Source organism: Capronia coronata (assembly GCF_000585585.1).
Source record: "Capronia coronata CBS 617.96 chromosome Unknown acBCG-supercont1.7, whole genome shotgun sequence".
Taxonomy (NCBI): Eukaryota; Fungi; Ascomycota; class Eurotiomycetes; order Chaetothyriales; family Herpotrichiellaceae; genus Capronia; species Capronia coronata.
Window position 1 is genome coordinate 591532 of NW_006912899.1, and position 26861 is coordinate 618392.

The 26861-nt window shown below is 52.1% G+C and overlaps 11 protein-coding genes across 11 annotated transcripts; 5 read left to right on the plus strand and 6 right to left on the minus strand.

Annotated features, from left to right (window-relative positions):
* Positions 1-48: 48 nt before the first annotated feature.
* On the plus strand, positions 49-752 carry A1O1_07780 (PTH2 family peptidyl-tRNA hydrolase; the record flags this gene model as incomplete). Its single annotated transcript, XM_007728646.1, has 2 exons — positions 49-385; positions 448-752. 2 exons carry the CDS (start codon positions 49-51, stop codon positions 750-752), a joined length of 642 nt encoding a protein of 213 aa, XP_007726836.1.
* Positions 753-1595: 843 nt separating this feature from the next.
* Positions 1596-3223, plus strand: A1O1_07781 (uncharacterized protein; the record flags this gene model as incomplete). Its single annotated transcript, XM_007728647.1, has 2 exons — positions 1596-2562; positions 2619-3223. The coding sequence occupies 2 exons, from the start codon at positions 1596-1598 to the stop codon at positions 3221-3223; spliced, it is 1572 nt and encodes a 523-aa protein (XP_007726837.1).
* A 198-nt stretch (positions 3224-3421) lies between these two features.
* On the minus strand, positions 3422-4590 carry A1O1_07782 (uncharacterized protein; the record flags this gene model as incomplete). Its single annotated transcript, XM_007728648.1, has 2 exons — positions 3422-4481; positions 4547-4590. 2 exons carry the CDS (start codon positions 4588-4590, stop codon positions 3422-3424), a joined length of 1104 nt encoding a protein of 367 aa, XP_007726838.1.
* Positions 4591-5380: 790 nt separating this feature from the next.
* On the minus strand, positions 5381-6524 carry A1O1_07783 (uncharacterized protein; the record flags this gene model as incomplete). Its single annotated transcript, XM_007728649.1, has 2 exons — positions 5381-6362; positions 6418-6524. The coding sequence occupies 2 exons, from the start codon at positions 6522-6524 to the stop codon at positions 5381-5383; spliced, it is 1089 nt and encodes a 362-aa protein (XP_007726839.1).
* A 761-nt stretch (positions 6525-7285) lies between these two features.
* On the plus strand, positions 7286-9074 carry A1O1_07784 (sphinganine-1-phosphate aldolase; the record flags this gene model as incomplete). Its single annotated transcript, XM_007728650.1, has 2 exons — positions 7286-7380; positions 7439-9074. 2 exons carry the CDS (start codon positions 7286-7288, stop codon positions 9072-9074), a joined length of 1731 nt encoding a protein of 576 aa, XP_007726840.1.
* A 2128-nt stretch (positions 9075-11202) lies between these two features.
* On the plus strand, positions 11203-13106 carry A1O1_07785 (uncharacterized protein; the record flags this gene model as incomplete). The annotated part of the gene is made up of 4 exons (XM_007728651.1): positions 11203-11266; positions 11321-12448; positions 12554-12677; positions 12815-13106. 4 exons carry the CDS (start codon positions 11203-11205, stop codon positions 13104-13106), a joined length of 1608 nt encoding a protein of 535 aa, XP_007726841.1.
* A 1195-nt stretch (positions 13107-14301) lies between these two features.
* On the minus strand, positions 14302-18658 carry A1O1_07786 (uncharacterized protein; the record flags this gene model as incomplete). Its single annotated transcript, XM_007728652.1, has 4 exons — positions 14302-16900; positions 16982-17601; positions 17658-18414; positions 18630-18658. 4 exons carry the CDS (start codon positions 18656-18658, stop codon positions 14302-14304), a joined length of 4005 nt encoding a protein of 1334 aa, XP_007726842.1.
* Positions 18659-19809: 1151 nt separating this feature from the next.
* On the minus strand, positions 19810-20956 carry A1O1_07787 (replication factor C subunit 5; the record flags this gene model as incomplete). The annotated part of the gene is made up of 2 exons (XM_007728653.1): positions 19810-20787; positions 20870-20956. 2 exons carry the CDS (start codon positions 20954-20956, stop codon positions 19810-19812), a joined length of 1065 nt encoding a protein of 354 aa, XP_007726843.1.
* Positions 20957-21349: 393 nt separating this feature from the next.
* On the minus strand, positions 21350-22412 carry A1O1_07788 (uncharacterized protein; the record flags this gene model as incomplete). Its single annotated transcript, XM_007728654.1, has 2 exons — positions 21350-21794; positions 21841-22412. 2 exons carry the CDS (start codon positions 22410-22412, stop codon positions 21350-21352), a joined length of 1017 nt encoding a protein of 338 aa, XP_007726844.1.
* A 668-nt stretch (positions 22413-23080) lies between these two features.
* Positions 23081-24271, minus strand: A1O1_07789 (uncharacterized protein; the record flags this gene model as incomplete). Its single annotated transcript, XM_007728655.1, has 1 exon — positions 23081-24271. One exon carries the CDS (start codon positions 24269-24271, stop codon positions 23081-23083), a length of 1191 nt encoding a protein of 396 aa, XP_007726845.1.
* Positions 24272-24925: 654 nt separating this feature from the next.
* Positions 24926-25978, plus strand: A1O1_07790 (proteasome subunit alpha type-2; the record flags this gene model as incomplete). Its single annotated transcript, XM_007728656.1, has 5 exons — positions 24926-24969; positions 25023-25042; positions 25096-25146; positions 25201-25730; positions 25784-25978. 5 exons carry the CDS (start codon positions 24926-24928, stop codon positions 25976-25978), a joined length of 840 nt encoding a protein of 279 aa, XP_007726846.1.
* Between the last annotated feature and the right edge of the window lie 883 nt (positions 25979-26861).

Here is a 26861-nt window from a genome sequence, read left to right on the forward strand (position 1 = left end):
GCATCTCGGTCACTACTTCCCAATTTCTTCTTGAACCTCAACTCCAACATGGCCGACAAAGCCCCTCCCTCCGTGGCAGCAATTGCTGTTTCCTCGGTCCTTCTGGGCCTGCTGGCAGGCTACTTCATTGGTCAAGGCAAAGGCATCGGTGTCTTTGGCGGTCCAAGCAATAGCAGAACGAGCTGGCCGAATAGCTACGACGTCAAGGTCCACGCCGACTCGAGTGATGACCAGGCTGACGATGAGGAGGATGAGGAGGAGGAGCAGGAGGAGGAAGAGGACGACGAAGAGGACGGTGACGGCAAAGAGCTGAATGATTTCAGAAATTCTACAGAGGAAGTGAAACTGGTACTGGCTGTTAGAACGGACCTTGGAATGGGCAAAGGTGAGTAGAGGCCATGCACTGGTCACAGTCCGCACCAAAAAGCTGAGCTAACATGTTCGTAGGTAAGATTGCAGCTCAATGCTCTCATGCGACGCTCGCTTGCTACAAATACCTCCTCAAACATCCTACCTCGACGCCTTTGTTGAAACGCTGGGAGTGGGGAGGACAGCCCAAGATCGCCGTTCAGGTCAAGTCTGAAGAGGAGTTGGAAACTTTACAAGCACAAGCCATCAGTTTGGGTCTTTGTGCTAGGATCATCCACGATGCAGGCAGAACGCAGATCGCTGCTGGCAGTGCAACTGTACTAGGAGTGCTCGGTCCGAAGAGCGTTGTTGATCAGGTTACTGGGCATCTGAAGCTATTGTGATCTTTCTCAAATCAGGAACACCGGTTCGGGGGCGGATTTGTAGCTCGTTCTCCGTGATGAGTGCACAGCCTGTGCCGGTCGGTATGACCTTCAGCGCTACGAGCTTTCATGTCTCTCTGGGGGCCACCTCTGCACGACTTTTCTTGCGGCTTCGAGGGATTGTCTGCTATTGACCGGCTGCCTGTCATCTCTACTTTCGAGGTGCGGCGTGCACCGCGTCTCAGCAAGAAAAGACGATATCATCCACCCAATCCTGGATCGCATTGAGGTGCTGAGCACGAGCATGAAGGACAAGCTCATATGCAAGAGCGCACCCCCTCGGCTGAAAATTACCATGGAGCTCTGCGGCTCGCTTCACCTCGCTCGCCTCGCCAACGAATGGGATCGAGGCGAACAGGTTCTAAGGCTGTACGCCAAATGAATGAAACAAACCTTCCGATCCATGGCAGACCCCATGTTAATTGGCCGAGAGTTTGGGGGGACGGTCTCTCAAAGCGATCAGTTCCAGCAATCTGTTATGGGGAAAACTGCCAATCCCTGCCACCTCGATAACATCTCCGGATAAAAGGATGCAAACGACCAATCAGCAATGCCTCGATCAAATCACACATTATTCGAACGACGGCTCTGAACGCTGGGCAGTCGACCCTCTACTGAAACCCCGGATCGAGCACCCCCGGATTCCCCCAAACCCCGCATAGTCGTGTCCATTCTCACCCTGGGGTACAAGAAGTAGCAGATGCTATATAAGAAGAACTCAGCTACTTCCCTCATAGCTGTCTAACTACCAATGTAGTTCGAGGATTTGAGCCATTTGCCCAGTGAAGAATCACAAGCACCCGAATGGCTCCAACAGCGACCTCGAACGGGTCACATTTACTCTCCCATATTCAGGATGTAGCGTTGGCATATCCTTTGCAGCTTGTAGCTGTCTTCATTCTTTTCCGACTGCTATGGAACAAGTTCCAGCCTCAGCTCGTCAGCATACCTGGCCCTCCTCTCGCAGCATACACGAAACTCTGGAGGCTGTATGATGTATGGAAGGGACAGGCTCACCTGACTGCAGTGGCCCTGCACAGAAAGTATGGCCCTCTTGTTCGAATCGGCCCCAACCACGTTTCGGTTGCGGATCCGTCCTACATTCCTGTCTTCTACAACATCAAGGAGAATTATACAAAGAGTGGATTCTACCCGATCCAATGTGTCTCCTGGAAAAAACAACCTGAAATGAATTTGTTCTCCACCCGGGATCCAAACTATCACAGAGTCGAGAAGCGCAAAGTGGGAGCAGCATACAGTCTACCCAATCTCTTGGAGTCCGAGGAGGCCATTGACTCATGTATCAAACTATTCATGGATCGTCTGGACGAGGTTGCCGGAAAAGGTCAGCCAGTTGACCTGGGTGCTTGGCTACAATACTTCGCCTTTGACGTTGTTGGCGAGGTCACCTTTGCCAGTAAACTAGGCTTTCTCGAGCAAGGACAGGACGTGGACGGCATGATGAAGGCTATTGAGGGGATGCTCACTTACGCCGCTCTTTGCGGCCAGGTGCCGGAATGGCACAAATACTTACTTGGGAATCCGGCCTTCACCTGGGTGATGCCGGCTATGGAAACCTGGAATCAAGTACTTGTTTTTACTCTCAAGGCGATCAATGGCCGAGCATCGATCAAGCGAGATGGTGAACTGATCAGCGCCGACACGGGGGGCCGAGATATGCTGTCAAGATGGGCTTCGGTCAAATCATCAGATCCTCTGAAGATGAGCACGCGTGACATCATTGTCCATTTGTCCACAAATGTGTTTGCTGGTATGATACCTCTTCCGTGTCCTTCCCAGTCCAGGGCCTTCTAACAGACTCGACAGGAAGTGATACCACAGCAATAGCGTTGCGCGCTGTGGTCTACTACCTCTGCAAGAACCCCCATTATATGGCAAAGGTCGTGGAAGAGATCGATTCTGCCGATAAACAGGGCCAACTGAGTACGCCCATCTCGTACAAGGAGTCGACAACTTTGCTTCCCTACTTCAACGCCGTCCTCAAGGAGGCCATGCGCATCCACCCATCCGTGGGACTGCTCATGGAAAGGCATGTCCCGCCCGAAGGGGTGGAGATTCAGGGCCACTTCATCCCTGGCGGGACCATTGTCGGCATTAACCCTTGGGTAACAAACCGAGACAAGTCTGTCTTCCCAGATCCTGATGAATTCAGGCCTCAGCGCTGGCTAGAGGTTTCCCCGGACCGATTGAAGCAGATGGACAATATTCTCGAACTGAATTTCGGCGGCGGGAGCAGGAAGTGCATTGGACGCAACATCAGCATGATCGAGATGCAGAAGGTGCTTCCACAGTTGTTCCGCGAATACACGGTGGAGTTGACGCACCTGGACAAAGAATGGCACATTGTCAATCATTGGTTTGTGCAGCAGGAGGGCGTGGTGTGCAATCTGAGGAGAAGACGGAAGAATTGAGCTGGTCAATCACCAGGACCATATATCGTGATTCAACGGTGCCACGGCATCATGGCTCGATTCGACAATGTTGATTTCGCCTTGCCAACTACAACCTTGAGACTCTTAAGGATAGCATTCTGCAAAGCATGAGTGATAAGCCCCCTGTAGTGCATGAGCCCTACTCAGTCTTGTTCCATCAACCAGCTACGCGCTCAATCAAATATATGTCTCTCTCGTTCCCTTCTCGTTGCTCCTATATATCGCATCAATCATCTTATGTCTGAGCAGAGCATCCTCAAACGTGGTGACACTGCCGGGGCCCTTGTCGACGAAAGCATCCCAGGCCAAACCAACATTATAGGACAAGTCGTCGGCTCTGTCGACCAGGACCTCGTCCAGTTTCGCGCCAGGCTCAGCCTTGACAAACTTCAAGGTGGGATGGAACATCTGGACGTGGCCCTTGTCCGCCTCGAGCACCAGACTGCCCTTGGTGCCATTGATCTCCCAGTAAAAGTCCTTGCCCGTGACGGAGGTTCCGCCCTGATAGACAACCGTGGCGACGCCTCCCCCTTTCACCAGATGGCCGGTGAGAGCCATATAGTCGTGGGCCGTCTTTGGCACTGGTTTTGGCTTGGACTCGGAAGTTGACCCATCCACCAACAGCAATTCCGGCCGATTGTTGGCCAGCGTGGCCTGCACATCGGCCAACTCGCCCAGCACCCAACACAGGGCGTCCATGGCGTGTCCCGCGGGGATGGTGATCAGGTTGGCCCCGTGCTTCAGGGGCAAAGTGTACAGCATGCCCGGGGTGGTCGTCGGGCCAAAGATCATCCCCGACCCGAGCATGGTGGTGCCCAGAATCTCGCCCAGTTTGCCCGCGCTCACCATCTCCCTGGCGCGCCGGATGCTCGGGTTCTGCCGCGCCTGCAGGCCAACCATGGTCCTGACCTTGTGGGCGGTCGCCAGCGCCGTCAGCTCCTCGGCTTGCTGCAGGTTCGCGGCCAGCGGCCACTCGACGAAGATGTCCTTGCGGGCCTCCAGCGCCGGCTTGATCAGCGCGTAGTGCTCCGGCACTTTGACCGACACGATCACCATGTCGACGTTCGCGTCGTGCACCAGCGACTCGATGTCGTCGTAGCATGCCGTCGTGTCGGCGGGGAGATTGTATTTCTCCACCGCCGCCTGCGCCGCTTGCTTGCTGCTGTTCTGCAGCGCAGTGATTGTGTAGTCCGCGCTTTGCTGAAGGTGCTTCAAGTGCGAGCGGGAGGCCCATGATCTGTTGATGATCAGAAAGTCAGTATGAGTATGTATAAAAGATGACCGGCATTGACTTTCACTTACCCCTGAGCAGACAGACCGACCACACCCAGACGAATGGGCGCCATTTTCTTTCGCTGAAACTCACTGGTTGACTGTTGGGCTAGAGACTGGTATTGGGTTGACTGGGGTATCTGGTTGGTACAGAAGAAACAACTCCGGTACAGCTAGGACACCTACCTCGTATACAACGTCTCAAGCTACAATTGGAAGTTCTGGCATGATTGATAATCGTCCCCGAGATGCGGCAGATTGCGGGAAGTACATTACCTAATACTATACGGGGTAGAGAAACAAGGGGATAGATTGCTTTTCGTCAGTCCGAGGACAATCATGTTCACATCACCGGCGGAATTCCGAATATCAGGTTCAACTATATCCTTTTCTCCTTATTGAGCAGGGAAACATGTGAACCCTCTTTGGAGGAAATATCCGGCTGTCTAGCAAGAGAATCGAGATTGTGGTATCATCCATGAGTTACAGGCACACACGCGCTCCGCTGGAGACATGACGAGGCTGACTTCGTGGATGCTCATGATCCTGGATTTATGACACTTTCTATATGGCTCGTTCAGATGTCGATGGGTGGCGGTCCTATATAGGCTAGAAAATCAGTGTTGGTTGGGCCAATGCTCTTGCAGGAGCTAGGTAGGCAAGCCGTTGTGCGTCTTCCTCCAGCCAGATGCAGTAATGTCAACAGTATGATCGACCTGGTACTCCGGAGCCCCTGGGTGATATGGATACAGTCCGCCAACAAGAACGCAATCAGAATAGATGAGCTCGTTTCTTTGCTATCCCTGATAAGCCATCAGTTGATCTATCCCACAGACATCCATCAAATCCACTCTTGGGGTGACATCAACTGACAGATTGTTTCTGGTGGGAATATTTCCCAGCCAGTTCTTCACTCCGTTGCTGATATGTCTGGCGATACTCGTTGAGCAGATCCAGTGAAATCTTGGATCCGCCACACACGACAATCACGACTTTCGAGTCCGGACTCAAGCCCTCCAGATAATGTCTCAACCTCCCATCGTATGCTAGAGCCACGCTCGCCCCGCATGCCGACTCAACAAGGATCCTTTCGTCGTCCAGAAACCGCCAGCATGCCGAGGCTGCTTCGGCGTCCTCCACGACCACGGGTGTGACGGTCGGCCGTCGAGCTTCTTTAAAAGCGTGGTCGGCGACTCGAATAGCACCAAGGGATGTGGCGATGGATGTGATCCCCGGAAGGGTGACGAGCCGGCCTTGTTGAACGGACTGCGCCAGAGAGTCTGCGCCTAGAGTCTCGACGGGAAATACGCGGACGCGACCACCCCATCCCACGCGGTCGAGGCCTTGCATGACCCCCGAGAACAGCCCGCCACCTCCGACAGAGCAGACGATGGCATCTGGGCTGCCCTCGTCCGGCATCTGCGTCTTGATCTCGTCCACCATGGTCGCGGCGCCCTCCCAGATGGCCGGGTTGTCGAACGGGTGGATGTAGATCCCCTTCTCGCCGCGCTGTTCGGCACCAGGGATGACGACTTCACGCAGATGCTGGTCGGCGTAGAACCAGCTGTCGCCGTGGGAAATGACCTCCGTGGCTCCCGCGGCCCGGAGCTTCTTGATCGTCCCCTCGTCGGTGCTGGTGGGCACCACGACCGAGGCTTTGTAGCCTAGTCTCGTGGCGGCCGTGACACACGCAAGGCCTGCATTGCCGCCGGACGAGGAGTAGAAGTGGAGCGGTCTCGTATCCGAGGGGTCTTGTTCTCTGATTGATTTGAGCACCAAGTTCCCGATCCCGCGCGACTTGAATGAAGAAGAAGGCTGGAGGTTCTCCAATTTAAGAAAGATGCGGCTGCCAGATTGGTTCAACGTTCATTCAGGGCATTCAGAGGGACGCCGGTACTCACCATCCGGCGATCTTTGAGAGTACACTCGACTCGAGTAAAGGCGTCTCAATCCAGGGCTGCTTGATCGACGCCATGTCGTCCACGCTGTACTGATTTCTTTCAATCATGGAGGACTTGGCCTATATGCGTGTTAGAAATACGTGACAATCGTCTAGGTCGAGATTGTAATCTAAGATCTGATTGTGACGCTCAGAGACTATCGAGATGGATGGAAACGCGCCCTGTTACATTCGATGTTTCTGAAGATGAAATAGAGGTCGCTCGGCTGGTGCCGGTTAGCGGAGCTGCAGAGGTCATCTCACGTTTGATCTTCGGATGATTGTATGCGTTTACATTGGTGTATGTTGGTCAAGGGTTAAGCAGAATACAATCTTCTTTTCGTCTATGTCGAGACCAAAGACACAATCATGATGATTCCAGATGCGTACTCTGTAGACCCCTTGTTGGGAGACGAGATGGGAAGATAAGATAGGAATCTGGCGGACGGTTAAGTCGTGCTGGTACAACATTGAACCGATAGTCCGTGACAGTCATTGGTTGAGTATCTTATCACGATACCCACTAGTAAAACTGACTACTAGTACCTTATCAAAGTAGGTACATTCTGTGGCTACCTTAGTCTGATAAGGCTTCGTATCTCTGTACTAGTACCTATACTAGTAGTACTGCTACTCTGATAGAGGTAAACGAAATACGAGGCTGACCGCGGATGTCAGACGGAAAAGATGCCGTTACTACTATTGGACGTCGACTGCGGATAACCACCGACCAGCGGAACCTGCCTTTCATTCATCTTCCCTACTTCCCTACTCAAGGTTCACTCCGTTTCTTCCATGCCTGCTCGATAGCACAGATCGCAAGTCCCATCATGGGCTCATCTCCTCTTCCCGTGAGCTTGCAGAGCAAGTTCCAGCGACCCCGAGCGGCATCCCGATTGAGAGACCTCCGAGGCAACGTTAACATGTACGTCCCCCGTCATCTGATGCCAGGAATGCCCGACTAAAGAAATTGATTGCCTTAGACTTCGCAATATCATATTCGCATTATTCCTCCTCCGCATCGTGCGCAAGTCGTTCTGGTTCCTACGAGGCCATGGTATCTTCGGATCGGTCGTCGTCCTCTACCGACATCTCCACAAGACCGCCTATACGGTGTTCCTCAACCTGCCCGGAGTTAAGTCCCAGGTGTCGAAACAGTTGGAGGTCGCAAAGAAAGAGATCGAGGACAAACTCGTACCGACGGGCCCCGGAGTCACTCGCTACCTCCAACTGCCGAAGGAGCCTTGGACCCGCGATCAATTGAACGCCGAGTTGGAGTCGTTGGCGACGATGAAACGAACCCGGTGGGAAGAAGGAAAAGTATCGGGCGCAGTGTACCACGGCGAACAGTTCCTGTTGGACATACAAAGCGATGCCATGAAGCTCTTCAGTGTGGCCAATCCCATCCATGCCGACGTCTTCCCTGCCGTCCGAAAGATGGAAGCCGAGGTGGTGGCCATGGTGCTATCTCTGTTCAATGCTCCCGCGTCGGGGGCGGGCACCACGACGTCCGGAGGAACAGAATCGATTCTGATGGCCTGTTTGTCCGCCCGACAGAAGGGCTATGCGGAACGCCGAATCAGAGAGCCTGAAATGATCATCCCTAGTACGGCTCACGCCGCGTTCCACAAGGCTGCCAGCTATTTCAAGATTAAGCTACACCTTGTCGACTGTCCCGCACCGGAATACATGGTGGACATCAAGAGAGTCAGGAGATTGATCAATCCCAACACCGTGCTGCTGGTCGGTTCGGCGCCCAACTACCCGCACGGGATCGTCGACAACATTCCGGCCTTGTCGAAACTTGCGGTTTCCTACAAGATTCCACTGCATGTCGATTGCTGTCTGGGCTCCTTCATCATGCCCTGTCTTTCCAAGGCTGGCTTTCCTTCGCCATGGGCGGACGAAGGCGGCTTCGACTTCCGCCAACCCGGCGTGACTTCGATCAGCGTTGACACGCACAAATACGGCTTTGCGCCCAAGGGCAACAGCTGTGTCCTGTACCGCAACCGCCAGCTACGTGAATACCAATACTTTGTCTGCCCGGAGTGGTCTGGCGGCGTGTACGGCTCACCGACCATAGCTGGGTCACGACCGGGCGCTCTTATTGCAGGATGCTGGGCCAGTATGATGTCGATCGGGGAGAAGGGCTACGTGGATGCGACGCATAAGATTGTCAGCACAAAACTCACCATTGAGAACGCGATCAAGGAACATCCCGTTCTCAAAGAGACTTTGCGCATCCTAGGCAGGCCGATGGTCAGTGTCGTGGCCTTCGATTCCGCAGACCCTACCATTTCCATCTATGACATCGCCGACGCCATGAGCCGCCGGCAATGGCATCTCAATTCGCTGCAAGACCCTCCCGGTGTGCACGTTGCTGTGACGTTGCCCATGACTCGTCCTGGATCCGTGGATGTGCTGATTGATGATCTGGTCGCCGTGGTCGCGGAGGAGAAGGAAAAGGCCGTGGAACGAATCAAGGCCGGCGGGCCTATCGACCAAGCCAAAGCTAAAGGATCTAGTGCCCAACTTTATGGCGTCGCGGGCAGTCTGCCGGACAAGTCTATTGTCAAGGAACTGGTGGTGGCTTATTTGGACACTCTCTACAAGGCATGATTGCCATTGCGAAGCAGAGGTGCTACAACCGGCCTCCCTTGTCCGGACGGTACACTGATCCTCAATACTTTTACATAACGCATATAGTGGGCCAACTACGGCCAGCTTGGAATTATCCACTACACTACATGTCACAGAGTAGTTTAGTACGAACGCGCCACAATTCGCCTCATGTTGTTTGATGGATGGATGTGAGCTGGGTTCTCTACTCAGTAGTCGATCTCACATGTTCCATCATTGCTCAAGTCCGCCACCGCTGGATAGACAACCTCTAGGATCGTTGCATTCGTTCCCGTCATCTGCTGCTGCTGTTAACGAGGCAGATGTGTCAGACCTCGCTCGTCCCACGGTAGGCCTTTCAATCGAGGATAGACCGTAAGCCTCGACTGCAAGTGAGTTCGCATTGGAGGGGAAGTTGACCAATCGAACAGTTCAACCGAATCCATGATACAGACAAGCGCACGAAACCAGTTCTGGTTCTGGCTTCTGGCTTACGGCCTCTAGAACGTTGCCTCCAGGGGGCATGCCAGCAGTCAGTGGTGATGCCAGGGGGTTCAGCCTCGGCGAGATACGGAGAAATAATAATCCGGGCGGCCATTAATCCGGCGCCATCCAACGTTCAAGTTCACGTCTTGGGACTCAACTGACGAGGTTCCCTTGTCCTGAGGACTCAAGAACGCCCCAATAATCGATGATGCCTTAGACCAGGAGGTCATTGTCAATGAGACGATCTCCACTTCCCATGCTGCGTGACTCTACGTTGCACCACTGCATGCAGTCAGCTCGCGCCTCAACATGAGAATGTCTAGGCTCTCTGTCCACCCCGGAGTGTCACGTCTTCTGCACTCAACGACCCCTTGTCCTTGAAGGCCAGTGCTCTCCGGCACCTTATCGACTGCCGCGTCTCGATATCTTATCGCCGGTACATTACATCTGGCATCTGGGTTTAAGAGACATGCGCGTACCAGTTACCGGTCTACCCGAGGTGGGATTGCAGTCATCAGGAACCAACAAGGGCCTGTTGAATTCTCGGCTGTGATGGCGCCAATATGTGCTTCAATTGCCGTTGCCGTCTTTCACCGTTGGTCATGAGCACCTTCAGATTCTCCGTCTCCAGCTTCGTTCAAAAGCTACACGGCAGGAGAGGCGACAGCTCTAGGGGCCTTCGTTCGAAACCCTCCCACTATTGGTACGATCCGACGTTCCGTCTCTGGACCACTGAAGTAGCTGGTCCCCGGAATGTCCGAGCTCGGTCTCAGGATCCGGGGCAGACCCTTGCAATTCTGGGGACTGGCCACTCTGCGACTGGCTGTTCCAGACTTGACAGGGGCTTGAGTCTTGACAGAGGTTTGAGTCTTGACAGACTTCAGCCCTCGCTGAATCTCAGAAAGAGTTAATCTGCGGATCGTCTGACAATGATTTGTGGAGTCTATCTCCAATCGCTCGAACCCCTTGTCTATATCGGAGAGAGGAAGGTCGGTAGCATACGAAAAGTTAAGTACCCATATAGGTATGGCGAGGCGATTCCATCACACTTGTCAATGACGTCCGCCCGATTGCCAACAAGCCAGCACTCGTGGCAGGATCTAACAACCAAGCCGACATATACCGTGCCGTCGGCATTTGTTCATGTCTGGTGATTCGCTCCCCGGCCAATGCGGATGCCAGCGTTCAACCACCGGCTAGCTGCATGAATCTGCATCGACCCCATAATGGGGACTCCAGACTCCAGACTCCAGACTCCAGACTCCAGACTCCAGACTCCATCTGAATCGTCATTATGGGAGATGCTTGCTCGTCCTGACCGTGAATTCAGCCGACAGGACAGCCCTTGCTGGCATTGGCGCCTCCACCAATCTTGAGTTAGGCTGTTATGCAGACTCCATCAGTCCAGTCAAATTGAGTAATTATGAGCATGGCTCGGTGAAATTCCAGCCTCGTCCACCCCGATGCTGAAAAAGTAGGTATATATCCAATTCCCTAGTAGGACCCCGTTTCCTCACAACCCCAGATTCCAGTTCTCAAGTTCGTCTGTGAAAGGCCAGTGATCCTCTGCCAGATCTGTGTGATTGAACGCAGATAGCCACTCTGGGAGCTCACCAGACCATACAACACCACCATCACAATCATGACTTTCCTCTTTAAGAAACCGGCAGACATGCCCGGATCTGCCGTGCCTGCGATCCTCATCGGTGAGATCTTGAGCGTCCCCACTCTTGAAGGTGATCTTGTCTAACGGTGGAAAGGATGCTTCGTTGCATTTGGCGGTGTTCTCTTCGGCTACGATACGGGGACGATCGGAGGAATTTTAGCAATGAAATACTGGCGCAAGCTCTTCTCCACAGGATACATCAACCCGAAAGACCACCACGCCGACGTGACTGCATCGCAGACGTCGGAAATCGTGTCGATCCTGTCGGCGGGCACGTTTTTCGGCGCTCTATTCAGTGCCCCTCTAGCAGACAGGTTAGGACGGCGATGGGCGATGATCTTCAACACCGGGGTCTTCACATTCGGCGTAATCCTGCAGACGATCGCGACGCAAATCCCGTTATTCGTAGCCGGGCGGTTCTTCGCCGGTCTAGGCGTCGGACTCTTGAGCGCCACGATCCCGCTGTACCAGTCTGAAACGGCACCGAAATGGATCCGAGGCGCCATCGTAGGGTGCTACCAATGGGCCATCACGCTTGGCCTGTTTCTTGCCGCGATCGTGCTCAATTCCACAAAGGACAAAAACGACACAGGGTCCTACCGCATCCCTGTCGCCGTGCAGTTCGCATGGGCGATTATTTTGGTGGCAGGCATGCTCATCCTGCCCGAGACGCCGCGGTTCTTGATCAAAAAGGGCAAAGGAGCGGCTGCGGCAAAGTCCCTGTCCCGACTGCGTCGGTTGCCCGTCGACCACCCGGCGCTGATGGAAGAGCTGGCCGAGATCCAAGCGAACCACGAATACGAACTGACCATGGGCACGGCGTCGTATCTGGCCTGCTTCCAGGCGCCGATCAGAAAGAGACTGTTCACCGGCATGGCGCTGCAGGCCCTGCAGCAGTTGACCGGCGTCAACTTCATCTTCTACTACGGCACGACGTATTTCACCAGCGCGGGCATCAATAACCCCTTCACTGTCTCCGTCATCACCTGTGTCGTCAACATCTGCAGCACCGTCCCAGGCCTATATCTAGTCGAACGCTGGGGTCGGCGCCCGCTCCTCATGTTCGGCGCCGTCGGCATGTCCGTGTGCCAGCTCATCGTTGGCAGCGTGGGCACGGCTCGCCCGGACGAGTCGGCCGCGGGAAACGCCTTGATCGCCTTTGTCTGTCTCTACATCTTCTTCTTCGCTTGCAGTTGGGGCCCGTGTGCTTGGGTTGTGACCGGTAGGCTAGCCCCGGAAATGGAATTGCCAGAACAAAAAGAGGAGAACGGCCATTGCAAACCCTATAGAGGATTTTTCTTCCCAAAGCTGACATACTGTTGTATAGGTGAGATCTTCCCGCTCAAAGCTCGTGCAAAGGGCTTGTCCATGACCACGGCTTCCAACTGGCTTCTCAACTGGGCCATCGCCTACGCCACTCCGTACATGGTCAATGCAGGACCAGGAAATGCGTAAGTGTACACTGTATAAAGTGACATATTCTTTGCTTCTCCACACAATTCACCAAAAAAACAAACTTGACCTTTTTGACGTTGACGTTGACGTTGTCTCTGACTCTGACTAACTCTCCCATTCTTATCTTTCACAGAAACCTCGGCTCCAAAGTCTTCTTCATCTGGGGCGCCTTCTGCTGCGTATGCATGGCCTTCGTCTATTTCTGCATCTACGAAACCAAAGGCCTGTCCCTGGAACAGGTCGACGAACTGTACGCTAAAGTCTCCTCCGCCAAGAACTCGGCCGGGTTTGTGCCTACCGTGCATTTCGTCGATGTCAAGGGGGTCGGCGCCTCGGAGGCCAGGCGCAGTACTTTGGCGGATTTGGAGTTGGCCGCGGTGAGGAGGAAGAGTTCGATAGTCCATCAGGAATATTTGAAGTCTTGATCTGGTTGTCATATATCTATCTACCCATTCATATTGAATCTATGGACAGTGGGGGCCAAGAGAGGATGAGGACCACTAGCAACTAGACTGGGAGGAGGGTTAGGGTAAGGTGAAGATTCGAAAACCAGGTACTATGATCATGCCACGGGTATAGGGTTGTATTGGGTTTATATGATATCGGATAGTATAGTATGGGAAGAAGAGGAGAAGATAGCACAGGAACCATCAAGATGGAAGAGAAAGAGGAGGGAGAGGAGGGAGAGTAGAGCAGAGTAGAGCAGAGTAGAGCAGACAAGAATGGACATGACCATTGACCAGTTCTAGATGTACTTTTCTACGAGATAGGGATCAGGTCATCACATCCACTACGTTTCTGGTTCATGTCGTGTAGTGCATCAAGCTAATTTGGGAGAATCAAGTTTTTGCAGAGAGTTCATCGATGGCCAGAACATTTATGACTTCAATTCAATTCAGTTAATTTTGTCTCGTTCATTGTCTCGTATATCATAACCTTCATATCTAGGCTGGAAATCAGCAGGCTTTGACATCCCAGAGGACATCTTGTTCTTGCGCTCTGTTCTGTTCTGTTCTGTCTGTCACCCATGACCCCCGTCTCCACCTACGCCAGTGAACCTCAAATGTCATGTATATTCATTCGGTCATTCGTAATTCGGTCGTTACCTGCATAGCCGTCATTCCTTCTCTCGTTTCCCGGGAAGCTGTCGATTCTTGGGACCAGATATATCGATCGTAGGTTCATCAGCTGAATTCTGCGTGTCTGCAAGTCGTGTCGTCCATGGCGTTATGGAATTCGTTATCTTGCATGTTGATTCGTGACTGTCGGTTCAAAGTATCGCAAGTACCCACGGGTACCAGTCACGCTTTCCTAGGGGGATGTAGATACGACTTTGGCTCTGCGTTGATTCGTAATTCGTTCATTCGTTCATTCGTTCGTTCGTCTCTCGTGGCCCACAATCCACTCCTTCCTCTGGCATTAGGCTTCTCCATTTCTCCAATACCGGCCCTCTCTCTTTCTGATATTGTGTTTCTGTCCGTCAGAGTCTCTTTCGGCTTGCCATCAATTCTCACTGTTGGTTTGCCCGTTGGTCTATCTCTCCGTCTCTCCGTCACTCTTCGTCTCTGTTCAAGAACGTGCATCGTTGTGGGCTCGCAAGTTCGCATCCCCCGCGGTCCGTTACTTCCCACCCCGTTTCCGCAGTTCTCGTGGCGCTGCCGTTGCAATGACTTGTGGTGCCGGTCCTTCTTTCATCACAGCAACATCAGACCGTCTCTTTCGCTTCTTCGAGAGAACTTCCACGGCACGTTCCGCCGCCCTGCATTGTGCCTCGTCCTTGCACGTCGCTCTCTTCGCATGTGTAATTCTCTCACCGTCAAGCATGACTTTACATCTCCACCGCTTCACAACATCAACGTCGACTCGTTTCTTCTCACTGGCCAAAAGCTTGCAACCCGGCTGGATCTCGCTGAGCAGTTGCTCGGGATGGCGGACGTCCAGATTCGCCTCCGGCGCTGCCGCAAACCGCTTGACTAGATCCATGAAACCGAGAGCGTCCAAGATGCGGGTGCAAGCCTCCAAATCGCCGCGTGAGTCGATGAACACGGCGCCGAGAACCGACTCAATGACATCCGAGTACGTTTTCGGTGCTCCGATGTGTAGTAGATCCGACCAAGGAAATTTGCGGCCCTGCTTGAGCACGTGGATTATGTCATCACGCACGTCGTCGTAAGCTGCCAACGTGGTTTCGCGACGGACTGGATCCTCACGGTTGCCAATACGCCGTATATGGTCGAATAGATAGACGGTCCTGGTTGATTGGCGATCGACTGTTTCGCGTGTGAACGGGTCAGTATCCAGCTCGTACGCAGTGCAGGTGTAAGATGCTTGGAAGGCGAAGAATGCCAATGTCGCGTGGCTAACGAGCGCATGCCGTCGGAGGGTCATCTGTTCCGGATCGAGGTGAAGAGGACTGTGGAATAGTTTGGTCTTGACGATATGGTCGAGAACAGCGTCGCCTAGGAATTCGAGCCTATCGTACGACGAGACTTGACCTCCGAGCCAGGATTGCGTCAGCGCTTCGGCCAAGAGTGCGCGATGATCGAACGTGTACCCTATCAAAGACTCGACGGGTTTGAAGGGTTCGATATTCATATCGGAATTGTCCATGATAGGTACTCTGGCTATGTTCTCGGACAGGCGTCTCCAGGGAATCTCATCAATGAAGAGTTGTAGGGCGCGGATGACCTTCTCTTCCAGAAAAGACGTAGATTTGAGCGACTTCGCTCCATCCAAGCTCGCAGCACCGATAAGGGCTTCAATCACATCAGCAAGAACCTTTGATGAGAGATGCGTCTTGACAGATGATCCCTCGGGGATCTCTTCTTTGGTAACTCCGGCTGTCCACTCGGCGCCGGAAAACCGGTGCTGCGTGAGAAACTGGTCGAGGCCCAGCGTTCTGGTAGCTTGTTGCAGGCGGGCATTTGAGACGATTCGCTCACGAGCCAATGTCAGCAGGCTTTCAGGATGGTTGGGGTTGTCCACGAACACCTGGATCGAGGCGTAGAACTTCAGTAAATCGTCCCCGATGAACTCAAGACGTTGGTAGTTTCGGGTTGCCACTCTCGGCAATGTCAGAGCTTCAGATACCATGTCTATATCCGTGAAGCCCAGTCCTGCTAGAGGTCCGTTGCAAGCGGCCATGGTACGTAGACAACCTTCGAGCATATGCGTAATAGAGGGCACCAGCAATATAAGACGAGCGTATGGGACGGGAAGCCCAAGAACTGTACATCGACCAACTGGTAGTGAATGCAACACAGGCACATCCATCGACGCAGAAGTCACAGGCGGAGTAAGAATCTCCAGTTTGCGTGACAGTCTGTTAGCAAGGATTTCGAGACCTTCTCCGTCGCTCATGCCATCGGAGGTAAATCCACCTTTTTCTGGTCGATAGACGTAAGGAATGTGTTGATTGCTGTGCACTATAAGATACTCTCGACCTTTGGTGTTCAACAGGAGACTTCTTAGCGGTCTGGTGATGGAGATATCCTCATACCAAGCTTGAAGCGATTGTTGTTTGACGTCTGGCAGCAGGAGAAAAGGAAACTGATGTTTCTGGAATCCTTGCAGTCTTCTTCCTAGGACGATGCCCAACAGGTACAAGCTGATTTCTTGCGCCAGGTCCAGCGGACAGTCATAAACCTCTTCCCCTGAGCCTAGTGACACTTCAACACAGTCCAAGTGCGTTGAGTACAAAGGAAACTTGGCTCCAGGAAGCTTCACCGGGAGAAGCAGGAGCAGAGTTGGCATCGGGCCAGTTTCGCTCTTGACTTGTAGTCGATGAGCATAAACAGCGCGGCATCTTGTCCAACTCTGCAACACTTCCGGCCAGGGGTTGTATTGTTGCTTGACAACGTAGATGCTCTCTCTCTCTTCTGTATTTCTCATGTCTGTTGCATCCTGCTCTGCATCAGTATCTTCTGACCATCGTACGGGTTGGAGGTTTTCTGTAACCAAACCGGCCGTGTAAAGCGCCAGGTATGCTTGGAATGCCGCATCTCTCTTGGCCATCTTCTCCGTCTGCCAGTTCGATTTGCATTGTGCTACCTGCAACTTTGCTGGGAGAACACTGGGTAGATATACCCTTGCAGACACCTCATTCCCAACCTCGCCATCGATGCAGAAGGTAGGGTCACGTTCAGATTCGTCCTTCTTAGGCAACTTGGCGCAGAATCGCTGCAGCAGCGGACGAGCGTTGTCGAAGGTCAATGTTGCGCTGTCATTCGTCCACGTATTTGGTTAGCCTTCACTTGCAGCAGGAAAGATTTGAGAAAATGCCTAGGTAGAGAAGACTCACCCAGTTGAGTGGACGCGGAACACAGAACCATCGGGCTCGTCGCCCTGCTCAGTGTTTTGGCGTTTCTCTAGATCATCTGCCGTTCTTTCGCATTCAGACTTCATCGCGGTCTCCAAGGCCTGCCATTTCTTGACTTTGCTCTCGAAGTCGACTAGTGAGCGAAGTATGACAAACTTCGAACTCTGCTGTCGTGCTCTTCCCCTGCTTTGCACAAAGCTGCGCAAATTGGGGCGTTCGTCAAAGCATATGACCAGGTTCATGGCAGGCACGTCGACGCCTTCCTCGAGTACAGCGGTCGCTACACATAGATTAAGCTCTCCACGACGAAATCGCTCGAGGTTTTCATTTTGCAGGCGCAGTTCAGCAAAATCGAAGGTGCTCTGGTATGCAGCATTGGATAACCCAACGAATGAAAAAGCCTGGTATGCTCGTGTAGCAGGGTGATTGTTGATGACTTCGGTAAGAGCCCAAGCCGTCTGTCTTGCTTGGACGAAGATGAGGCCTCTAAGATCGGCTCGGTTCTCTTTGGCGAGAAAATTGAGCAGAACATCCACCTTGGGAGACACATTCCCTGCCACAGCCGCATTGTTGCAGTATAGTCCGAGTGAAGCATGCAGCGGCTGAAGGATGGAATTCATGAATCTGTGGATGGCTTGAGCTCTGTACTGTTGCTTACTGCCACATGAAGCTTCCGAATACAAGCAGCGACGAAAGCACTACAAGCCCAGCTCCCAAGAACTTCATAGATGGTGCTAGCTGATCTGACAAGCGATCGCAATTCTGTCATGGCGGGAGTTGCCTTTTTTCTGCGTATATTCTCCAGGTCCTCCTGGGCTTTGGAATGACGGCTTTCTTGCAATGTTTTTGTGATTGGATCATCCGTGACCTGCAAGCATGATACTATATTTGACAAGATGGTCAATATATCTGGTGCAGGTTCTAAGTGTTCGTCGAATGTCAAAATTTTCAGCTGTGGCATATTCACAAACGCAGTATACTCTTCCAGTTGCTGCATGGGTGCTCTGCATTTGGCATCAAGATTGGCCTCGAGCTCGGTTATCTCGGCCGTGCTTCTCTTGGTGATTGGACTGGCGGATAGGCCTAGTATATGTGGTAGCTCATATGCAGGGTCGGTCGTCTTGAAATGATGATAGTGAAGTCGCATGGTAGCATTGGGCGCCGATCTGGCCACACAGTGGTGTGCTTCGTCAACGACAAGCAACGAAATACCTTTCATAGTCACAAAGCCCGCATTGAGAGCTTGAAGTAGGATTGCAGGAGTACAGATAACAGCATGGATATTATGCAAAGCCTTGTCCCATAGTTCTTGAGTGTTCCAGAACTCTGCATTATCCATGCCTGTGATGAGTCTGAACTGAAAAGCAGGTAACTGCCGCGAGAGGAAAGAGTGCTGCTGATAAGCGAGAACAACGCTGGGAGCGGTGAACCAAACTCTCTGTACTAGCTGTTGAGCTTCTGTAAGAGATATATCGGGTAGAAGAGTACCTTGTTGGGTGAGCGCAGCAGCTCTGCCTCCATCCTGAGTTTGGCTCTGTATAATGAGTAAGGACACTTGCTCCGAGAACCACGGGAGGAGAGGTAGCGCAGCTTGCGCGATCTGTTTGGGGGATAAACAGGAAGCACTTACACCTGTGTCTTGCCGCTACCAGTACCCATCTAGATAGAGTCAGCAGGACTCACCTTGAGCATCAATCATCCTTACAACGGCAATGATGTTGCCCTTCATGCTATGCTCAAACATCTCGATCTGGTAAGCGCGTGATTGTAGTTGAAGGGTGTCATTCTCCCCATCCTCATCGGTTGAGTCTGACCAAGCATCGTCCGCATCGAGCTCCATAGTGGAATGAGAAAAGCAGGGAAAGGAAAGCTGACGCAATGCTACAGAAGGAGAAACAATGCAAGGCAGACAATTCCTCAGGTGAATACAGAGAGGGCTCGAAAAAAGACCCAGGGTTGATGAGTTGCAAGCAGCAAGAAGCACAGCATGAGGTATAGATGAATGCAGAAAGTTAATCAGGATCCAGCAAGGAGTGAACAGAAAGCAAAGTCAAGGTGATCTGTTGTCATACGGTGAGATTGAGGTAACTTATTGGAATGCCAGTGAAGTGAAATGAAGTGAAGTGAAGTGAAGTGAATGGAAGTGACTGTAAGTGTCCATGTCTTGTGTAGCATGCTTCTCTTGGCGGCAAGGCTGCATTGGTGGAAAAACAATATTCCGTCGGATCATAAGGCTGAAGACAGAGAGGAGTACCATTGTTCAATCGATAGACGTGGGAAATGAACAGAAGGACCACTCCAGCATATCAGTAAAAATATGTAGACTTCAAACTTTGAGGACCAGACTCTTGCGCATGTGTCCAAACATGTTCCATCTGGGTCTCTGCCACCCGTCGCAAATCAACAAGGGCGCATTGGCGGGATTTGGCACTCAGTTGCTTCATTGACGTTGATCTTGTTGCAATTCGCTTGCAATGGACTTGAATGCTTTCCAAAACTAGCACTGCAGATCATCTTCATTCTCTCTGGGTTGAAAATGAGATGGCGATAGTCTCCCATTGCAGCATACGGGTGACTGTTGTCGCAAAATAACATACAAACCCGGCAGCAATGCCCCCATGGACGCCATGCTCACTCGCACAAACCTGAATATCGTTTCCCTCGCAATACAGCTCCCATATCTTCCTGCTGATGCGGAGACCGCGTATCCGTTTGCTCATTCATACAACAATGACGGCTCGTTGCTTTAGGGCATGCTCTGCTTCATCATAGATGATCCCAACTCTCCTCTGGAGTCTGTGCATTGAGCACTAAAAATCCATCCCAACAAGGTATCCTTCAAAGATGCGCATGAACTTGGCTACAAAGGCCTCGAGGTGGAAGATGACTTTGCTGCCTAGTCGGATACGATGTTCGTAGAAACTGGCCCACCGAACGACCTCCGGCTTCAAGCTGTCGTCGACTTCGGGCAGCGCTACCAGCTTAAAGCACAGGGTTTTGAGGACCATCGTTGCCGGAATACAGTGTGTCAGCAGATCGTAGAGCTTCGCTCTTGTTGAGAGAATCATTGCCGGTGTGCGTTCGCGAACGATGTCTCTGGCGATCTGTTCAATCAAGATCTCCCAGTCTGGCGGGGGAATAGGCGTTTTCTCGCTCGGCTCCGGGTTCTGTGCATAGACGGCTTCGAACATAAGCAAGGCTTTGCGCAGATTCCGGCCTGATTCTTTCGCAATACGCTCGTTCAATGCCGGGATGGCCTTCCAGTTCTCCTTCTTCGCCGCTTTGGCGAGCGCATCACAAATCTCGGACTCGGTGGGCGCCGCAACGCGCACGAGCAGCGTTCGACTGCGGATTGGGGCAATGATTCCTGCGGTGCTGTTCGCCACCAAAATCAGCCGTACATTGGCACTGTATTTCTCCATTGTCCGTCTCAATGCGGCCTGCGCGTCGCGACTGAGTCCGTCCGCCTCGTTGATCACCACGACCTTGAAGCGCTGCTTTGCCGAGAGATCGACCTGTTGGGTTTGTGCCACCTCTTTCAGCAATTCTTGAATCACTACTCTGTCATAATTCCCTACATCGCTCGGGGTGATTTCAAGATGGTAGACGGAGGACACAATATTGAATTCGAGCTTGCGGTTCGACGATGTTGTAAAGATGCGAGCGTCGATTTTGATCTTTTCTACACCACTACCGTACAAGGCTCGGAGTGTTGCGAGGATGCGTGTCTTTTTTCCTGCCCCGCTCGGTCCATAGAATAAAAGATGAGGAAAGTCGGCGGACGCAGCCTGAAATATTGGTATCAGTCAGTCTTTTTCAACCCATGACCGCACATCGATCGGAGGTCAACGAAGATCAATCCTTCCTTACCAAAGACGCTAGACGGTTGGACAGATCTTTATGGTATGTGAGGGCATCGAGAGAGCGAGGACGCAACTTATCAACCAACAACGCCATTGCCGGATATGTGGATGTGGGATAGTATTGTTAAGATAGAACGAACGGGTTCTGTTTCTCCCCAAAGCCACATCGAAGACGCGTCGGCGTCGGGAGAAAACGTGACAGCGCGTATAGTGGTTCAAATGACGTAACACCTCACCATCGGTTTGAGCGTGTTCCTGACGAGGCTGCAAAGATATCTACCTCAACTTGTTTAACATGTTTTCATTGAAAGGGGTCGCGGCTATTTCCTCTCAACAGACTTCATGATACACATCCATGCCTGAGGATCTTATGGTCATCACTGAAAGCAAGCAGGCCATGTCGTCCAGTCTTGTGCTTCATTGGACCCGCGGCCCCGTCAACATGTGTCACGTAGCCTAGACTGGCCAGCTTCAGGCTTTGATCTCTCTATCGCTCCTCATCCGTTTCGATTCTCGAGGCAGGAAGCAACGCGTGCATCAAGCCAGGAGATTTGGCATTCAACTGCCGAAGGACACTCCTATCGACAGGCTGCATTCCAGGTGCGTCGACATTGCCAATGACTGCTCTTGCCGCCTCCTTTGCCTTCTCGAATTCCTTGATCTCTCGCAATATTTCCGGAGAGCTCCGTATCCGCCTCATCAGCGGCAGCATGTAATCGTATCTGATGCTCTTCATCCCTTTCCACCACTGCCCGTAACTCTGCAGAAGCTTCATGATATTGTCGTAAAGTTCGTTGGTTCGGTTTTGAACATCTGCGTCGACGCTGTCGAAACCCAGCAGCTGCAGGAAAGGGTGATAAACATAGGCATCGAAGATACGGGCCAGGTGGACGAGGGCCTTGCGCTCCGTTCCCGATGGCAGTGCGGTGTAGCTTCAAAGAGGTCAGATACACCACTAACTAGCGATCGGCAACTTACTTCACAATCAGTTTCGCCCTCTGTCGGTAGATGGTCCATGTATCTTGTGGTGCGGGCTCAACCACAAATGGTGCGAGCGACTTGATGTATGCAATATTTCGAACCTGCTCCTGAAGTCTATTGTCCACATCTTGGAGTTGAACTAAAATCGGCCGACTTTGATCCAAGATTTCTTGTCTATGGGAGTTGGCGTGACCTGCGACGTCTCGGCTAGTTGGCAGCAAAATCCTAGCAAGGTCGAACACTTGCCGTCCCAGACTCTTGAGCCAATCTTTACATATTGCGGGGAGATCGGTGCTGTCAACATGTTGCAGGAAGTCGGCAAGGTTGGGCACATCTAGAGCTTCTGCGGCGCGAGGCATTGGCCGGAGTGGTGTAGTATTGGCAGTTGATGTTGATTGGATCGAGAGGAGGCTTTCATCATGATCAGTGTTATTTGAACAAGGCGACGAGAAGTGCTCTTTGTCGTGCGTCTCTTCGATGAGATTAGATGCTTCATCGAATTTGATGTCAGGAAACCGTGTGAAAAGCGTGTCTAGGTCTGACTTTGTGCGTTGAACCAAGTTTGACATCGCGACAAGCTGAACATTGACCGCAGATGAACATCCAGTCCGAGTGGTTGCGGCGACAAAGAGAACGTGAAGCCGGTCAGGGCAAATAGCTTCAGCAGAAGCCAGGTGATAAGATGGGGATCCGAAAGGGTGCCATGGGAAACACGGTAGGGTTGTGATGGGTATGGGAAGTGCACCGTGGAAAACACTGTAGCGCTGTGATGGGACAACCAAGAGAATATCTTGCACTTCACATAGCGATGCCAACATCCGGCGCCCACACTCACGGCGAGTCCCACGCCTCTGCACAGCACATCAGGAAACAACATGGGCAAAAAGATCCGTACAATCTTGGAGGAGACACAGAGCATCTTCCTTTTCTCAAAACACATTCCATTACTCATCTTTTATCATCTGAATTTACCAAACACGTTCCGTCGCAGGTCATAATTGAGGTGATCAGCATTTGGGAAGGGAGTTTGGCCCTGCAAACTGCGCATGAGGTAGAAAGCATAACGCCGTCGTCCCTCACAGGCAGTAAGCTATTGCTCTTCGCCCAGTGACTGATTGGCACGCCATGGAAACGGATGTGACAACTCAAAGTAGGGCGAGTGTTGAGGTATGCCAATGCCTGGTGATGACAACCTTTTGCGTCAAGAGACTTGCATTCTGGGAATCAAGCTCGCCGTTCAAAGATCGGCAAATGACCAACCCTGACTATGAGCAGCATCGAGAGCAGAGGTGAACCCGGCCGAATCCCAACTCCCTGGGATATGATCTCGTCTATCAGTCGGATCTCCCATCTGGGCCATCTCATGGTCATACGCTGGGGTCTGTTCCCCGCGCGGACGTCGATGTTCCAGTCCAGACTCGTCAAACTGCTTCGGTATATCTTCCAGCCTTGAGCTAGATTTCACGGTTCTTTCCGAACCTCCTGTCTTTCCGCCGTCCGGCACATCATCCTGCTTCAAATCTTGAGTATCAACCATCTTTGAATGGCCCTCTTCAAACTTATATCCTGCGGGAGGCTTGATGTCGTCGTCGTCTCCCGGTAATTGGGTGTCAACAATGTTGTTTCCAATGCGCTGAAGAGTTTTGGCAATGATAGTCTCAACCCACTGATAGAACAAATACGAGGCGGATAAAACGCCCATGACCACCACGATCCAACTGATATTCACGGCACGATCACGACCGGTAGCCGACCTCCCAGATATCCTGCTGCTAACAAATCCGGTATTTCTGAGGTTCCACCACTGAAAGGGGTTCAGGAGGGCGGTCCTCAAGAAACTCAGGACGCCCATAGAAACAAGGCCTTTCATGAAATGTTGAGCCCATCCAGAGAAGGTGTTCTTCGACTCATTCACGTCGACTTCCTGCCAGAAGTCTTCATGCCCAATGATGGTCTCGTATGGGTCGGTATAGAAGTTCAGGATGGGATCCGCAACGAACCCAAATATAAACATGAAGATGAGCATGACAAAAATTGTCAGTACTCCGGAAAATGTTTTGCTGCCGAGATACTTCTGGAGGGTCAGCCGGTTGAAGTTGAACTGGTAGCCGCACTCATGGCATTTCCACAGAGAGCCAGGCCGTACGCCTTCAGTTCTTGACCTTCGTAAGCAGAGTTCATGGATATATCTCATTCCTCCCCTGCAATGGCACGGTTTGATAAGTCGGCCATATTCATCGTCATTTTTATATTCGACAACAGCACGCTGGAAGGCAGGAGGAAGGCCGGGCGGGTACAAAGTGACCGTAGCAGGAACATCTTCGAGACACAGCCGGCAAGTTCTTGCCGGATACGTCCATGTCGGCGTTTGCTCAGGAGTGGTTTGCGCTGGAGACGGAGAGTTTGAGGGATGCTCTGTAGAAGTCATGCTCAATGGTGGATAATATCTTCGCCTAGAAAGCGTCAATGTCTGTGGCACGTAGATCGAGCCAGGCGACTTGAACCGCACGCATGGTCTGGGAGGGTCAAGTTTAACGTGTAGATTCGGAAATGTAACAATGAAAATCAGACAAAGAAGGGAAGTTCATAAGAATAGAGCATGGTGATTAATAAGTGCTGCTCCTTTTGAAGCCTGAATAATGGGTCTTTCGACTTTAGGAAAGGCGTACGACGAAAGGATGAGGAAGATGTGGGCAAAAGAGAGAATCTTCTTTTGTCCACGATGGTGACCCGGGACGCGATGCACTGCAGTGCAACTTGAAGTTGAGCGGGAATGCCAAGCCCGCAGTCTACCACAGCTGCAGTGAATGGGAGCCTAGTACAGCGCAGCACTGGCATTGACTGGCAACTTGTCCTGTGGTACTACGGAGGAGCAGTGCAGCCAGCGGAGTTCGCCAGTTGCAGTTACGCGTTGATCTTGCAGCCTCGCGGAGACACGGCGCATCTAAGCACAGAGTCCATCAAACGCAGCTTATATTGTTCACTACGCTCTATCACACTCCGAATCCCCAGGTCCTTGACTGTTTGGCTTCCGTTCGAAGCATATACTGAGGACTTTACTACCGTTATCTGCTTTGCCAGAATGGCGGACCGATATTCCTTCTCGCTCACGACCTTTTCGCCCAGGTAGGCTCAAGTCGACTTCATAACCAGGGTACAAGATTGCTAACTGTATGCAGCGGCAAACTTGTTCAGATAGGTAAATGCGAAACCGGTTCGCCCTCACGGATTCGGACTGATAGGTATCTGCAGAATATGCTCTCAATGCAGTCAACCAGGGTGTCACCTCATTAGGCATAAAAGGTACCACTCTTCGCAACCAACCTTCAGTGTTAGTATGCTCACAGATATCTTCAGCAACAAATGGCATCGTTCTTGCAACAGAAAAGAAATCCTCGTCTCCCCTGATCGACCCTCCTTCATTGTCAAAAGTGTCCCTCATCACACCCAATATTGGCATGGTCTACAGCGGGATGGGTCCCGATTATCGAGTCCTTGTCGACAAAGCCCGAAAGGTGTCACATACGAACTACAAGCGCATCTACAATGAGTACCCGCCCACCCGAATATTGGTCCAAGATGTGGCGAGGGTAATGCAGGAGGCGACGCAGTCGGGCGGTGTGCGACCATATGGTGTGAGCTTGCTGATAGCTGGTTGGGACGATGGCATTGAACCGGAAACGACCGAAGCCAAAGAGGGCGAAACTGACGCCGAAGCAACACTGGCCAGCAGAAAGCCCGGAGGCATTCTCAAGGGCGGGCCAAGCTTGTACCAAGTCGACCCCAGCGGGAGTTATTTCCCTTGGAAGGCTACTGCCATCGGCAAAAGTGCGACGAGTGCAAAGACATTCTTGGAGAAGAGATACAATGATTCTCTGGAGTTGGAGGTAAAGACTGCAAAGGATATCGGGTTGTGGATTGAGCTGACGTTGATCCTTAGGATGCCATTCATATTGCGCTGCTGACACTGAAAGAGACCATTGAAGGAGAAATGAACGGCGATACCGTCGAAATCGGAATCGTGGGCGAACCGGCTGACCACTTACTCGGGTATGAGGGCGTCGAAGGAGCTGTTGGTCCCAGGTTTCGAAAATTGAGCAAGGAAGAAATCGAAGACTACCTGACGAACCTGTGAGATACCGGCTAGAGAGCGATTGCCAGTTCGCCGGTGACGGCTGTCCATCCGTATCCGGAGTCTCTACCACCTGGAGAACCAGAGGGCGTGGAGGATCTACTTGCTGTTGGGTTGTATTTCCCGGGCGACATGAACCCTCTTCACACCCGTATTGCTGAGACGCATGACAGTCTCGCAACAGCAAAAAACCAGATGGCGCCTGAGAATTACGTTCAGGTCAAGGAGACGGGTTTAAATGCCAGCACCTACAGTATTTTAGAGTAATCACCAACCGCGATTCCTCGAGCCCTGGTGCATTGTTTTTTTAAAACTGGTTTCCTTTTATGCAGGCGTTCAATTTTAAGGTGCAACAAGAGTCCCCCCGAGCCCGCTCATGGCCCCCTTGCGCGCAAATGTCCCATACATAGACACTCTCCAGCAGGGTTAACCGCGTGCTCTTCTGGACCGGCCTGAAGCGACACGAAGCAGTTGCCGTACGACTAGTAGTAGTAATAATAGGTGGTTACACGTAGTAGGTAGAAAGATGCTCGCATGCCTTCAATGCGGCGACTTTTGTCATGACAAACGTGCTTTTCGCCTGCGCTTCAGCTTCAAGCGACAACATCTGAATTATCTTCTTATTACACAACGCACTCACTCCACCTCCCCAATCATCCTCGCCGAGCTGTACTATCGCTTCATGAGAAAGGCTCTGTCTGGAAATGGCTCGAGTCTTTTGGTCGTGCCCCCATACCAAGGTTCCCGGAAAAACTCGTTGGGTTTGACAAGGCATGGTGTCAATGCTTACACCCGGTTCAACATTGTTGGCTTCTGGATCCCGCTGTGGCGTGAAGTTGCCAGCTGAACATGCCCGTCAGGCTCGCATCTGTTCGGTTCTCGGCTC